General features: G+C 36.9%; 1 protein-coding gene across 1 annotated transcript; it reads left to right on the top strand.

Moving 5' to 3' along the window:
* Nucleotides 1–279: 279 nt before the first annotated feature.
* On the top strand, nt 280–16,739 carry tada2a (transcriptional adaptor 2A). Its single transcript, XM_044033005.1, has 15 exons — nt 280–414; nt 1,967–2,073; nt 2,529–2,588; nt 2,681–2,772; nt 3,076–3,233; nt 3,834–3,922; nt 4,311–4,383; nt 4,482–4,545; nt 5,719–5,762; nt 10,069–10,179; nt 11,153–11,224; nt 12,456–12,588; nt 13,420–13,463; nt 15,001–15,080; nt 16,069–16,739. The coding sequence occupies exons 1-15, from the start codon at nt 390–392 to the stop codon at nt 16,252–16,254; spliced, it is 1,338 nt and encodes a 445-aa protein (XP_043888940.1). The 5' UTR covers nt 280–389; the 3' UTR covers nt 16,255–16,739.
* The last annotated feature ends 259 nt before the right edge of the window (nt 16,740–16,998 follow it).

The raw sequence follows: 16,998 nt of genomic DNA, 5'->3' as shown, positions 1-16,998 counted from the left end.
AACAAAGAAAAATAATGACAAACAAATTAAGGAAATGAATAATAGAAAAGATAATGAATATTAAAGACATGATAAAAAATAACAACCGAATGAATAAATAAATAAAATAATGAATGAATGAATGAATGAATGAATACAATTATCGTTGAATTAATTTATTCAATTATAGATTTGTCACCCGTGCCTGCAGTACCGCTGACATCCACACCAGTTGGTTGTGGCGGTATTGGACCATATTGTCCATCCACCCATCGATCTGGACTCGACTAGCTTTGCCTTCCTCTGCAGGTTTACTTGCGCTCTTTGAGAAATAGATTTGATCCAAATAAAACATCCATTGTAGTTTGTTTGTTTTTTTAATCTTTTTTTGCTGGAAACAACGTCGTGTCATGGACAGACTCGCGTCTTTTGGCAGTGAGTATTAACGTGTTCACACAGACTGATACAGAACTGTCAGCTTTATCGTTTAAACACATTTTTTTCCTCTCTCTCTCTGTGTTTCGCAGCTTTAGTCGCATTAGCCTCTTCCCGGCTAACCTAGCTGCGCGTTAACGTTAGTGTGGTAGCGACAGTTAAACGTTCGCTGTTTGTTTTTTTCACATTAAAGTGTTCACACACATTTAAACATATAATGTTTCTGACCTATTCAAATTATTGTATAACGTGTCTTAATGTCAGTGGAGTCCAAATATAACATTTAAACGTCAGAGATAGCACGTTAGCTCAGCTAGCTTTAAGGTTATTTTGATTATTTATTTTGTATAAACTTTATTTCAAACAGTAACAAAGGCAGGGCAGAACATCCCATGCAATTATAAAACATTCAAATAATTTTAGATCAATAAAAGGACAATACAAAGACATGTAAAAGAAAACTAAATAACAATAAATCATAACACAATAAACACATGGGTTAATAATACATTAACAAATAAAACAGTAAACGCAAGATTGCTTAATAATATGTCAAGTAATAACATTAAATGTTGCTTCTTGTGTGAGACTGCATTTATTAGTGTGAAATTTGCCAAAAAATGTAAGCTCAGATTGATGAGGAATAATACATCATTGTCCCTATTTCTGTGACCATAGTAAAACATTTACGAAGTAAAGTGTAAAGCCAGAGAAAACAGTGTTCTAATGTATTCATGTTTCTCCCTTCCTAAGTTTGTGTGAATTCACAAAACCAGAATAAAAGTGGTTCACATAAGGTACATTTCACGTCAAAGACAGACATAAACTTATGTAAAAGTACTTTTGAAGAAGTGGAACCTATGCAGCGGCTTCAATGACGCTTCTTTAGTTTTGTTTACATCGAACTTTTTGTGTAAGGACAAGACTTTTCCTCAGTCTACGTTGTTGACAGACTTAAGGGAAGGTCTACAAGACGGTAGCGATATTTTCTAGTTTCTTTGCTCCATACAACGAAGAAATTTTGGTTGTGGACAAAACAAAAAATTGGAAAACATCTTAATATTAAGATTCAACAGATATACAGAGTAATCGAATTGAAACTCCCTTCTGCTTTACAACATGCAAACAGATTTGGCACAGTGGTTGCCAGTAGAGCTGCAACTAATGATTATTGTCATAATCAATTAATCTGTCGATTATTTTCACAAATAATTGAGTAATCGCTTGGTCCATAAAATGTCAGAAAACATTAAAAACGTTTTTGTCAAACCTTGAAATGATGTTCTCGAACGTCTTGTTTCGTCCACAAATGAAAATGATTCAGTTTTGAATGATTTATTTGTTCTGTGGAACAACGAACTGAAGAGAATATTCATATTTAAAAACAAACAACTAGAACTCTTTTTGACAAAAGCTTCAAACCAGTTAAGCAAAATAGTTGGCGATTAATTCAGTAATCGAGTAATTGTTTCAGCTCTAGTTGACAGACGTGTGATTTTAAAGGAGTGGTTAAATGATATGGTCTCATGTTTACAATCTTTTTGTTTTTTAGATGATCCCTTTGATAAACCACCGTGCAGAGGCTGCTCCTCATATCTGACTGAGCCATACATCAAGTGTGCCGAATGTGGACCCTCTCCTTTTTTACTCTGCCTCCAGGTTAGTCAGTGACAAATATATGGAATTAGATTTGTGTCATTATTTTCAAACAACACTTTTTAAGAAGCAAAAAGAAATCGATTTAATCATTAAAAAATATTGTATTTTATTGTTTGAAAATACACTTGGCGCACCATGGTTATTTGTTTTGTGGGCGGGCCTTAGGAAGCGGCCTGCTGATTGGCTACTGAGTTTTGGAGCGACAGCTCAATAGGGAGCGCAAAGAAAAAGTGAGGGAACGCAAAGGAGTGCAGAGAACGAGTGTATTTTCAAATGATAAAATAGAATATTTTTGAATGATCAAATCAATATTTCTTTTGCTTCTTAAAAAATCTTGTTTGATTCGTGAAAAGTGTTATTTGAAAATATTGACACAAATCTAATTCCATACAAATACACATTAACATGTGATCAGTTCAGTTTGAATGAAAAACAACAACAACTGTTAATTTCAGTGTTTCACACGAGGATTCGAGTACAAGAAGCACCAGAGTGATCACAAATATGAAATCATGGTAGGTAACATGTCTTTTTGACACACACACACACACACACACACATACAATCCTTGAAAGTGTGTGTCCTCACTTGTCGAGTCCTCATACAGACTTCAGATTTCCCTGTCCTGGAGCCTGGGTGGACGGCGCAGGAGGAGATGGCTCTGCTGGAGGCCGTCATGGACTGTGGGTTTGGAAACTGGTGAGTGGTTTGTGTTTGTTCATCTTCACTCCAGAGTTCACCGGGGTTTCCCAGGGGTCCTTGAAATCCTTGAAAGTTTGTGAGTGTGCAAAAAAGGCCCTTGAAGGTTAAATAGACATGGGTCAGTGAAAGTGCTTGTTCTAATTGATAATTGTTCGTTAATTATCCCGATAATCGATTAAGAACATGTAATCAAATGCCCATCCCTACTTCGAACCTCAGCAAATTTCCCTGCACAGCTGTTGTGTTGTTTTAAAAAAAACAACAACAATAATAATCTACTTGTTCTATTTCTACTCTCAGGCAGGACGTTGCGTATCAGATGCGCACGAAAACAAAAGAGGAATGCGAGAGCCATTACATGAAGAACTTCATCAACAACCCGCTCTTCTCCTCCACTCTGCTCGGACTGAGGAAGACGAAAAACTCTCGTTTTGCAGAGGGCGCTATTCCTTTCAAACGTCAGTTTCACCCACACACACGCCTTCATCTTTTCTCAGCACATGTAATAACAACAAAAAAATAAATCCATATGTTGTGCTTTAATGGATCAGAGTGAGGGTGTGAGACAAAGACTCAAACAAATATTTTAAATGTTTTATTTATTTTGTTCAAATTTAACACACAAAATCTGGTGCTTGTGCGTTAAAGCAGTAAATTGTAACTAACAGCCACATATTGAAGGTTATTCTGGAAAAATGGGCAAAAGCACAACATTTTCTGGCCCTTCTTATGGTTAAAATAAGCAAAAGAAAAAAGTGCAGACGGACATTTGGAGGCTTAGGTGTAGAAGGGTTAAGTCCTGATGGTTGAACAGTTGGTGAGTTGGGAACTTTCCTCGCCAGCTTCAGCTTCAGCTCCATCTGTCACTGTTTTTGGCCAAACGTCTCCGTCTTGTTCACGTTCAGCAGTTAGTGTGGAAACTCAAAGACTTGATACATGACTTTTGAGTGTTCTTCTTTCTAAAAACAAACGTTAAGAGAAGTTTTTCTTTTGATGGCACCTGTCTCGTTGTTAGATTTTCTATTTTAAAGTGTGTGATTCTCTCTCTGATGTCACAGCCACTGACGATCCTCCTCGGCCCACGTTTGACTCGGTGCTGTCACGGGACATGGCCGGATACATGCCTGCCAGAGCTGACTTCATGGAGGTCAGTATGTCCTCAACGTCAGTGGTTCCCCCTCAAGACCCCCAACAGTGGTTGGAGGTTTTTGTTCCTAATCTTACAGTGTATATAGATTGAAAACCTCCATAAAATCAAAAAGTAACTCTTGAGATATTGTCTAGATAGACAGATAGCAAATACAATGCAATAAATAACAATAAAGCATAGAACGATTATAATAAATAAGAATAAAGTACAGGTTTTTGTTCCTAATCTTACAGTGTATATGAATAAAAAAACTCCATAAAATCAAAACCAAGGTAACTCTTGAGACATTGCCTTGATTTCCTTGATAGCTGCGAACTGAGAAAATAGAAACACGTGTGGAAAACAACAAAAAAATACAACATTTTTGGTTCTGTTTCTTAAACAGGAGTTTGACAACTATGCCGAGTGGGATCTGAAAGACATTGACTTTGTCGATGACGACTCGGACGTCCTCCGCGGTGAGTCGGCGTCATTACACTGATTTTCCTTTTTTAAATAATGAAAGATTTCACAGGCACTCGACTTAATGACCTCCTCGTTTGTCGCCTTATTTCAGCTCTCAAACTCGCCGTGGTTGATATTTATCACTCAAGATTAAAGGAGAGGCAGCGGAGGAAGAAGTAAGTCATGATTATTTTAACAGTTTGTGTTAACTCAGCAACGTGTAATGACTCTGTTCCCTCTGTAGGTGGCACACAAACTTCTTTTATTGACTTTTCTGGAGCGGTCATGTTCTGCTCTCAGGTTGAATACATACATGAACATGATCAATTTAAACTTTATTATTTTGTATTAATAACAAGACACAAGTCTGTGAACAGGTTTTGAGACACAAGTCTGTGAATGTGTCTTTGCATATTTAAGATTTTGCATATTTTTTTATCATATAAAGCATCTCTGTGTAAACTTTGAATATTTTTGGAAATTCAACAATATAGATATTTATTTTAAAGGATTTTATCAGATTCTCTTTGTATTTTGAAAAGGGTAACACATTTTTAGACTGTTAGTTTGCATTAGGGCTGCAATGATTCATCGATTACAACTACTTTTAGTAATCGATGAATCAGTTTGAGTGTTTTCAGCTTCTGATATTTGAGTTATAAACAAATTTAACATAAAAATGTTATGACTATATTGTAAAACTTGTCATTTTGCATACCAAAATTAACCTATGTTTTTGTTCAAGCTTGTGAGTGTCGACAAACACTCAGCCAGTTTATTAGGTACACCTAGCAAAGTCCAACAGCTCTGAATCTTTTTATTCAATTTGAACCCTTATTTTAGCCCTTATTGTCGTTGTACATAAGTACGTACAGTCAAGTGTTTAAGGTGCAGTTGAACTACTTTGTGTTACTGTTGTAAGTGAAACTAAATGGTAGATTTAGGTCAGTAAACCAATTCAACAATGGACTCCAAATCAAATAAAATCTGTTTTCTGTGTCAAGCCAAATTATACATGCACAGTATATAAAGGACATTTGTTTCCTCGGGTATGCATTGAATTTTTTTAGATGAAACAATGATAATTGTTCTTTCGGTTGTCAAACAGCAAGTTCATTTTTAAATAAAAAGGGAAACTAAACGATAGAAATAGCTCAGTAAAAATAAAACCAACTCCTGGGTCTGCCGTCTGAGTTTGTGTTCAAATGTCACAATGACTTTTCGAGACTGTAACAGCCGAGATAACTGCAGACGGTAAAATGCCAGTGGTTAAATTTTAGCAGCGTCACAGTAATCAGAGTATTCATTTGCATTTTAATGAATTTTTCAAATCTGCATTTCTCTCCCAGGATCATCCGAGACCATGGCCTGATCAACCTTCGCAAATTCCAGAGTAAGTCTCATCCGAAACTTGCGACTCCTTTGTTCGTCTGCCGCAGACTTCATAGCAGCTCAGTGAGGCATCTGATATCTACCAGTCAGATCTCTGGGGTTACCATGGATGCAAACAACTCAAGCAAAACCACCTCCGTGAAAGGGCCTGTAAATCAAATACAGAGTTTCTCCTCTTCACATATTATGTGTTAGAAGATAGTGGCTGAGAACATGATGGGGTAAAAACTAAAAAAAATATATAAAAACCCTCGGTGAGCTTTAACAGCAGGTCTTTGGTGAGATGTCCTTGTCCTGAAGATGTCTTTACCTCAGTTTAAAAACGCCCCAACACGACAAGATGAGGAAAATGAAGTGGTGAAGAAGAACAGAAAGACTCCTCTTGTGAAGCTGCAGTACCACTGATAGAGACAGATGGAGACAGAGAGCATGACTGTCACTAAAACCAACTCTGTGTGAAAGACATGATAGGGCTCGTGTTTACGATCACAGCTGAGAATAGTTTACGAGGCCTGTTCATGTCACCACTTTAATTGCTTCCCTTTGAACTGTTCCTCGTGTGATCGCTGCTCCTGCTATAATGACTTTTAATTTTGGCTTCTTTAATTGGTCCACCTGTTACAGGTAGGATTACAGCGAGTTCAGTAATGTGATTCCTGGCATCTCTTGGGATTTACCCAGTTAAACTATTAAAGTCTTTGATTTAGGGCTCATACTCACAAGAAAGAGTTTTAGGAGGATCTGCAAAGAGTTTTTTGGCTTTTTATCCACATGAAAGCTTATTTTTATAAACCTAAAAATCATATCTCCACCTCTCTCTCTTCCTCTTACTCTTGGATTCACTGTCGCTATGATAACATCATGATCGCTACCAGAAACTGAATTTGTTCTGCACATGTGTGAAATGTGACTTTTTACGAGGGACGAATTAAAAAATGTACATCGGCAAAACATGTAAAGGTTCACTGATCATATTAGCACAGTAGACTATAGTAATAGTCTGCTACTTTCTTGACTTCTATGCTGGCGCCCCCTATACAGCTATTTTATTATGTATATTCAATTTAAACAATAAAAACATACATACATTTACTGGTATCAGTTGTTGGCCCAAGTGATTCTAAATATATCCCCAAATGTCGCTGTTACTGGGGACAAAAGACAGTGAAGCTCTCGGAGTTTGGTCCCCTCTAACAGTGACGTTCGTGGACTTTGTTCCCCACTAACAGTGAAACAGTTTTTGGACGGCACACAAACTTTTTAGTGCGTTCCATTTGTCTTCGGAACACTGTGCAAGGAACGCCCCCCCCATTCAGACATTCAAGTTAAGATTACATACAGTAGATTACATAAAATTATGTGCGTTACAGTGCCACACACAGGCCCAACATATATGCTACAGCACCCGAGGTTGAGTGTTGTTTTTTTTTGTGTGTGTATGAAGACATTTTTTGGAATTATGTCATATTTATTCATGCAAAAAAACCCTTTAAGACCAAAAAAAGATGTACAGGGTAAATTCTGTTTCTGCGTAGAAACGGTCGTAAACTTCGCTCGTCATTCCACATCCTCGTGTTGATCTGTGCGAAACCGTGTGCGGTTTCAGAGTCTAAGACTTCTCCCGTCATCTTTTATTTATGTCTCCTCCACTCAGACCTCTTTCTCTTTTTTCCCCCCCTCACCTCCTTTTCCGTATCTCTCTTTCAAGACAAAAGAGAACTCGCAGATTAGCTGTGGAGCTGCAGACTGGTTGTCATGGAGACTGTCAAAGAGTGTGCCTCTCCACAGTGTGTGTGTGTGTCACATGCATTAATAGAAAGCAGTGTGTGTGAGGCTGGGAGTCTGACAGTATCATGTCTCAGTGCCTGAGGCAGATTTGACCAGCGCTGGTGTTGTTTCAGTCTGAGGTCTTGTCAGCGTTTGTTCCATTAAATGATTCAAATCTCTGTGTGTGTGTGTGTGTGTGTGTGTGTGTGTGTGTGTGTGTGTGTGTGTGTGTGTGTGTGTGTGTTACCGTCGCCTTTGTTTGCAGACAGTGTTGTTGTGCTGGTATGAAACCACTCAGCAGTGTTTAGTCTCTCCTTAGAGATGTGGACTGTTTGTGTGTTCACGAGCTTTGTTAAGGGCATGACTCCATGTGTGAAGCCTGAAATGTCAGCTGCCGTTTTACACACACACACACACACACACACACACACACACACACACACACACGCGTGCGTAGGGAGCTGACAAAATAACTTGACCCACAGGACACTTGTGGCCACAATGTACAGTACATTTTTCATTTCGATTAACCTGTCGATTATATTCTGGATTAATTGAGTACTTATTTGGGTCAGAAAATGTTGATCAGTGTTTCCCAAAAACATGGAAATGATGTTTTCAAATGTCTTGTTTTTGTCTTTGGTATGTGGAGCATAGAAACCAGAAAATATTCACGTTTAAGAAGCTGCAAAATCAAGAACGATTAAGTAATTTATTAATAAGTGATTCATCATTGCAGCCTTTGAACAATGAGTTGTTTTCAAATTGAAATCCCAGTTTTAAAACAAAACAACAAATGGCAAAGGCTGCTATTTAGGATGTAATCTGTCAGTTATTATCTTGATTAATCGAGTAGTTGTTTGTAGTGCTGCAACTAACGATTATTTTTTAGAATCGAGTAATCTGTCAATTATTTTCTCGATTAATCAAGTATTCTTTTGTCAATAAAATGTAGGAAAATGCCAATCATTGTTTATCAAACCTGGAAATCACATTCAGACATGAGAAAAATGTTCACATTACGAGATTAGAAAACGTTCACGTTCAGTGATCAGAAAATATTCACGTTCAAAGATTAGAAAATGTTCACATTCCGAGATTAGAAAACGTTCACATTCAGTGATTAGAAAATATTCACGTTCAAAGATTAGAAAATGTTCACATTCCGAGATTAGAAAATGTTCACATTCAGAGATTAGAAAATATGCACATTCCAAGATTAGAAAATGTTGGCGTTCAGAGATTGGAACATTTTCACATTCCAAGATGTGAAAATGTTTGCATTCACATTCAGACATTAGCAAATGTTCACATTCTGAGATTAGAAAATATTCACATTCTGAGATTAGAAAATGTTCACATTCATACATCAGTGTTTACCGAACCTGGAAATCATGATGTTCTAAAATGCATTTATTTATTTTTTTTGTCAAATGGAGCAAAGAAACCAGAAAATATTTACATTTAAGAAGCTGTAAAATCAGGAAAAACCTGTTTTTTAATCATGAAAAAACCCTCAAACCAATGAATCCTCAAAATAGTTGACGATTAATCGAGTAATTGTTTCAGCCCCAGTCAAAATAGTTGTCAATTGATTAAAGGAAGGAGAAGAAGAACGCTCGCTGCCGAAAATCAACAACAATAGTTAAAAAGACAACAGATCAAGGAAGGAAAAGGAAGTTAACATTACATATTCCCACTGCTGTTAAAAAAGGAGTAGCTCTTATGTCGGGGGGAAAAAACCAAGCACCATCATAACAAATGATAAAACTAAAACTATTTTATTGCTGTAAAATGTAATAAAACACAATGAATTACCATTTTACACAAACATTTCAGCAGTCAAAATACATAAATGTGCTCTTCAGTGTTTTCTTACCAAAGAACACACAGTTAAAGTGGGTTTTAAGAAGAAGTAGAGGTTGTTAAAAAAAAAAATCTTCAAGGATAATGACATGAGATGAGTCAGGAGCCGGTGGTTTAATTGGCTCAGTCAGAAAACAGACGCTAATTCAATGAGGACGACTCAAGAGAGAGAGAGAGAGAGAGACCAAAACTAGCAGCCGTTATCACCACAGAAAGACGTCGGGAGCTGAAGCAGAACGCTGTGTGTGAAAGCTCTGATTCACTGCTTCATACGTGTTATACATACAGTGTGGAACCCACACCGGGAGCGCTGAGAGCGAGTGGGCTGGGTTTAACGCACAGATAAACACAATATTTGGTGGTGAATATAGCAGCTCAAAAAAAACCACATACATCAGCAGATGTCATAAATTCAGTGTGGCCTCAGAAAGAGCTGCGATGATGGAGCCGTTAATATTTACACGCCTGTAAACCTCAGCTGTCAATTCAAAGCCTCGAATAAAAGAGTGAAAGTTAAACAAAAGTAAACCAGCACCAAAATGTATAAAATATATTTGTGGAGGAGGTAGATTTTTTTCAGTTTCTCTTTTTTTTTTTTTTGTTAAATGTGATTATCTCTGCTGCTGCTGCTGCTGACTCACGTCTCTTCTCTTCTCTCGCTGTGTTTCTGTCAGTGCTGGAGCGATGTTACCCAAAGGAGGTGCAGGAGCTTTACGACGTCATGAGACGATTTGCCAGAGTGGTCGGACCCATTGAACATGACAAATTCATCGAGAGTCACGCACGTTAGTATCTGGACGAGCTCACGGCGCAGGGACACAAACACACTCTCATGAGTGGCTCGCTTTTCCACAATGCAGTTCTAGTTCTACTTGGCTTTACTCTGCACGGTTTGGTATCCTCAGTCGTGACGTTTTCCTTGACTTCATAGCTCCTTTTCTACACGACACCAACACACAAACTAGTGACTTGTAAAACAGTTGTTGTTCACAGTTGTTTGTTCACAGAATCGTTCAGTACTTCCTGCATGACCGTCTGACACAGTCACTGAACTGAAATACCACTGAACATTGGGTTCCAGAGCTAAATCTCCACAACATTGTCCAATTCTGAAACTCTACTGGGGGACGAAGATGTTGAGATGATGACGTAGCACTTTAGTCCTATATTTCTCATGCTATTGGTGACTCGTGTGAAGATTTGCTGACTGATTTGCTGTTTAACACCAATGTGTTGAATGAGTTTCACGCCCCAGAACCAGGAAATGAGCTAATTTCTTTCCTGGCAGGATTGGACTCCACCGTCGTACACTGTCTGACCTTTAAATTTAAACCTGCTCTAGGCGGCACTTTCAGTTATTTTGAAGGGTTTCAATATTTTAACACAAACCAAAATATTTCTCCGTTTACAGTAATGTTTTTAATAAAGATATATATTTATATGTATGTAGATATATATACATATATATCTTTATTAAAACCATATATGTATATATACATATAAATATCAATATGACTATAAACAAACACAAACTGTCAAAGTAATGCGTTCAAAACTGAATCCCGATGTAAATCTGTGCAGGTTTTCAGATTAACAGGAGGATTTTAATGACCCAGTTATTATTCCACGATTCAATCAGTCTCCATCACATTTTGTCAGTGTCTGAATTGTGCTAGATGTGTTTGAGGCTGCACTCTTTCTCCTCTTTCAAAATATTTTTTAGACTTTTCCTTTAATCCTTGCCTCTTTTCTTCCCAGTGGAGTTTGAGCTGAGGCGGGAAATCCACCGGCTGCAGGAGTACAGGAAAGCCGGGATCAAGTCCTTCTGCAGTGAGTCCACTTTGACCTTTCACTCCTAAAAGTTGCTCTTTGCCTAAATCAGGAGTTTACATTTAGTTTTTTATTCAGTCAGACATTAAAGTTGTTGGGATTATTATGATTTACAGCAGCAGCAGAGGTTTAACAGGTCTTCAGCAAAACATGAAACAATACAGTGCATAAAAGCAGCAAAGGGATTTAAGAATTTAAGGCCAAAGACAAAAAGTAGGTTATAAATTCAGTCAGAACACATCTGATGTGTCAAAGCTGAGGGGCTGCTGCCACAAAAGCTCACTCACCTCTGGTCTTCAGTTTAGTTTTTTTTCGGGTCTGTTTCTAGGGAAAAAAGGTGATTTTTAAGACTGGAGTATAGAAATTCAACCAGACACTGAGGTGTCAGCCAATTTAAGGGTTTTAAAACAAACAATAAGTGATTAAAATCAATCCCAGAGTACACTGGTAACCAGTGGAGCGAGTCCAGTATTGGGGGTGACATGATCACGTTTCCGCTTAACTGCGACAAAAATAACTAACTGAAACTGAATTGTGTGTTTATAAAACTGACTACAAATGTGTAAAAATGTGCTTGGTTTCATCTTTGTAAATTTATTTCATACATAATAATATGAAGTGTATTATTTTTTTCACAGGTTCTATTTGTGACACAATACTTATTATCATCTTGCACCTAAACTAAAACTAAAACTAAGCATTTACAAAAAAAAACCTGACTCAAAACTTAGCAAACCCGCTCTAAAATCTAATTAAAACTAATTATAATTCATTTTTAGTTTGTAACCTTGGCTCAGCTGTTACAGTTGTAGGTGTTGCATTAAATTACTTTTTCCCTTTTGGAGGGAGGTAACCGTTGATCTTTGCTAGAAGCCTAAGTTTATAAAAGCTTGTTTTAATGACGGAGCTGATTTGCTTGTCTAATTTTAAAGCACACCTGTTGGTCTGGCTCCTCCCTACACTGCAGAACTTTAATCCCCTTACGTTCCTGTACTGACATTGAGATCGTTTGACCGGGTTCATTTTGTCAGTACAAAATTATAAAGACAGTATATCTTGTTTTTTTTTATTTTGTGCATCTTGTTGTTGAGCTAATGTATGTCATGATTTGGCGCTGTACAAATAAAATTGAATTGAATTGAATTGTTGTACCTTTTACTTTAAGGCACTTTGGTCAACACTGGTTGTCTTTACATGTGCCGTAGAAATAAAGTTGACTTGACATTTCCAGGTGCAAAGGTGTACGAGCGGGCGAAGCGCATGCGTGAGGACGAGCGGAGGAAGAGGACCATGCTGTGTGACGTCCTGCAGTACATCCACGATGGCAGAGCCTGTCAGCAGTGGCTCAGCAAACAGGCGGCCATGTGAGACTGGAAACTTTTCTACTTTCTTGTTAACGTTAGGGCTGCGACGACTAAATTAATCGGCAACTATTTTGCTAATCGATTAATTGGTTTTAGAGGGTTTTTTTTGTTTTGTTTTTTTACAATGAATGTTAATGTTTAACTCAGAATGTGAATATTTTATAATCTCAGAATGTGAATATTTTATAATCTTGGAATGTGAACATTTTATAATCTCAGAATGTGAATATTTTATAATCTCGGAATGCGGTCATTTTATAATCTCGGCATACAAAATTTTTCTAATCTCGGAATGTGAATATTTTCTAATCTCTGAATGCCAATTTTTTTCTAATCTCGGATTGCCAACGTTTTCTAATCTCGGAATGTGAATATTTTCTAATCTCTGAATGCGAATGTTTTCTAATCTCGGAATGTGAACATGTCCTAATCTCGGAATGTGAACATGTCCTAATCTTGGGATGCCAATGTTTTCTAATCTTGGAATGTGAATCGACAGATTACTCAATTCTAAAAATAATCGTTAGTTGCAGCCCTAGTTAACATAGAGCATAACAGTGTCTCCCCCCCGGAGACACTGACCTCTGTAGTCACACGAGATGAAATAGTCATTTGTGTCACAGTGAATCAAACTTCTATTTCAGTCCCTGCTGTATTTTTAGACGTTTTACTGCAACGTAAGATCTTCTAATTACTTTTCCCCCCAAAAATATTGGCGGCTGTGAGTCATTTTTTTTGGAATAATGATACTGCTGTGAAAAGAGATGCTGTGTGTCTGTGTGTGTGTGTATATGGAAATAGAGATGCTAACACTTTGCTTTCTGGTTACAGCGACGCTGGCATCACTCCAGCTGTGACAACAATAACAGTGTCAGGTACGAAGCAACTCTCCCGTTTGTCTCTCGCTCTGTGTTGTCTTTGTTTTGGCTCCAGATGCTGCTTCCATAAATACACAACAGGCACTAAATTGCAGATTTAGGGCCCAGACGCCAAAGTGGAGAGACGTCTGTCTTGTTTTCCAGATAAAAGTACAAAGAGTCTACACAGTATATGTTAACCCTGATGATACCTGTATACGGTGAACCACAGTATTGGTACTCATTTTCATCAAATACAAAAGAAAGGATGATATACTGTATGTACTTTATAGCGTTTACAGAGGAGAGTAGAGGAGGTAGGTTAGGAATTCAGCTAACCTCTTCTATCTTTGCTCCCATATATAGAGTGTCTTGTATCCTTTTATTTCATTTTCACCGACTATATGAACACACCTGAGCAAAAAGTACTTGACCCTTTGAAATGTATATCACTGATTATCAACAACACTCGTTTTTTGCTTTTGTGTAATATTTAATACTCCCTCTCAGCACCTTGTCTGCCACAAATGTCAAATCCAAATTAATGTCAAATCCACATAAATGGCATTTAAACCTTTGTTTTTGTTGTTTTGAATCAGTTGAGTTTTTTATCCAACATCTTTCCAGATCATAAAAAAAACATAAAATTCAATCATTTCAGAATGTGAAATAAAACATGAATTCCTCTCAGTGCCAATAATGTTCCATCTGTATTTCTTTCATTTTATATTAATTGACTTCGTAACCAACGTCATTCCCGACCTAATAATATTTTAATATTTTAATTCATATAATGAATTTGTGGCCAGAACTTCACAATAAAAGTAAAAAATACACAATAGAAGGATCTGTGCCGCGTGAACACTGAGGGTTAGACATGAACAAATTTAGAAATCGGTGCCTCCAACACACTGGGAGTTGTCTTTTTCTTCAAAAGTCAAGGCTGAACAACTTTATAATGACCCGTAATTTGTTCAAATAAATTCTGCTAGCATTAGCATGTTCATAACACACAGTAGGGCGGAATAAAAAACCTGACTGGGAAATCATGGACAACAGGAGGAAGCTCCAACAGCTATAATATAATTATGTTATAATTGTACAGTCCGACTTAATTTCTCATATTATTTTACCACATTATGTAATCCTCCCTTTCCCAATTGCAGAAAAGGATGTCAATCGTTTTCATTTGTGCAGTAAGCGTCCGCTTCAAATTGAATGCTGTGCTGCAGAGACGTGGCGGCCACCCTTGCCAAAAATACCTTTACAAAGACAGGAAAGGCTTATTCTAAAAACTAAACAGCTCTTATACGAATATACATATTGGTAGTAGATTCAGTTTCTGCCAGTAACACTGGACCTTTTAATAATCTGCAGAGCATGGAATGGACACTCCCTCCACATAAACACGACATAAATATTTGTTCCATTGTCTCTTCCAAGTGAAGGATTTAAATGATGCCCTTTGTCAGGCTGCTGTCATGGCGTCTGAAGTGAGAACTGACACTGAGCTCCTACATGTTTGTTTGACTTTTGTTGAATATGTGTTTCACAGCAACGGGCAGACGGAGCGCTCCACCTTTAAACCTGACTGGACTGCCGGGGACAGAGAAGCTCAACGAGCGGGAGAAAGAGGTACAGATATTATCTATCTGCTATTCTTCTGTGGTGACCCCAACCGTACAGTTTGCACCACATCCTGCTCTTTACATTGAACTAACTCCCAATATTTGGGAGTTAGTATTCAACAGTGGTGAATAGAAACACAAATAAAAGCAATCAGATATAGTCACAATACTTTGTTGCTGATTCCTTTAATTCTATCCATGTTATTTAAACCGTTTTGTACCCATGATTTGTAAATAAGAGGATGGAAAAGTTTTTTTAGCTTTAAAATAAAATGCTAGACCAAAATTAATAGAGCTTCTCAAAACATGATTTGGCTCAAATGTGAGCCTTCAAAATCAATATGAAGTAATGGAAAACTTCCAATAGTTTTAGTCTTTTAGTTTTTTTAAAAACCATGAATCCTAAATAAAAGGTTGAAAAGAAATCTCTTTTGGGGACCCGAAGAAAATCTTCTGTGATCCAGTGTTTGGGAACCACTGTAGTAGACTTTCTTTTTTTATTAGAATAAAATGCTTGACCAAAATAAAAAGCTTCTCAAAAAAAACATTACTCAGCACAAAAGAGCATTTAAATTAAAATGTTTCCAAAAAAATATGTTTTAAAAAACCCCACATCATGTTGATTTTTAAAATATTGTATGGAAGAGTATTAGGATATAAAAAATGGATTGTGAGATTTAAGAAAAAGTCAGAATTCTGAAATTTAAAAAAAAATCAAAATTCTGAGATTAAAGAAAAAGTCAGAATTCTGTGAGATTCAAGTCAGAATTCTGTGAGATTCAAGTCAGAATTCTGAGATTTAAGAAAAAGTCAGAATTCTGCAATTGAAATCAGAATTCTGAGATTAAAGGAAGTCACAATTCTGAGATTAAAGTCAATCTCAGAATTCTGACTTTAATCTCAGAATTCATGTGTTTTTCATGTGGCCCTAATACTCTTCCATATGTATGTCAAGTTGTTTATTTTTTACGTTATTTTTTTTACTTTTCCTACAGTTGTGTCAGGTGGTGCGGCTGGTGCCCGGCGCTTACCTGGAATACAAGCAGGCGTTACTGAATGAGTGCCGGCGTCAGGGCGGTTTGCGGCTCGCACAGGCTCGAGCACTTATCAAGATCGACGTCAACAAAACACGCAAAATCTACGATTTTCTAATAAAAGAGGGCTGCATCACGAAGGCGTAGGATCGTTTGCGTTCCACACAGAGGAAGTTGGATTGTGGTCAGTGATTTTCTTTTTCTTTTTTTTCCCTCACCTTGTAACTTTCGTAAGCCTTTATTTTGAGTCTTAACTTTATTAAAAATTGCATATAGTCGTCTGTCAGAAGAGCAGGACCTCGTATTAAAACGAGAATGTATTTATTTCTCCTCTAAGATGTTTACAAAGAAATGTTTTCTTTGTCTGTGTTGACATTTTAATGTAAATGTAAAGCCTTGATTTAGACTGAAATATTTAGATATTCTTTGTTTTACACGTCTCTTGGTCACAGTGAATTGATAAGTAGTGGGGAAAAAAATGCAAATTTTGCTTTAAGTTTAAGGGAAGAATTGGTACAAAGTGTATCCAGCAGTTTTCTTTGTCTGTGCTTAACAAAACATCCAAAAATGTGAAGTTTGTGGCCAAAATAAAACACTACTTATATGAAGAATAAAAGATTCCATTGAATATTCTTGAGTTTACGTTGAGCATTTTGTTTTAAATCTTTGGGAAATTAATATTTTGTGGTTTTGTACTGTTCTTTGGACCAAAACAGAACTTTAATGCAATCTTTAATTCATCTTAGGTGAAAATGAAATTGTCACTCCCTAAGTCCTGATCATTTAAAAAAAAACATTTGTTTTTCAAAACCAATTATGCAATTTGATTTGAACAAAAATCACAAAATATGCAATATTTTCCATATGCTACATGATGGGCGATAACACAGA

Source organism: Solea senegalensis, linkage group LG8, assembly GCF_019176455.1.
Source record: "Solea senegalensis isolate Sse05_10M linkage group LG8, IFAPA_SoseM_1, whole genome shotgun sequence".
In the NCBI taxonomy this organism is placed as follows: domain Eukaryota; kingdom Metazoa; phylum Chordata; class Actinopteri; order Pleuronectiformes; family Soleidae; genus Solea; species Solea senegalensis.
This window is presented reverse-complemented; position numbering and strand designations above follow the sequence as displayed.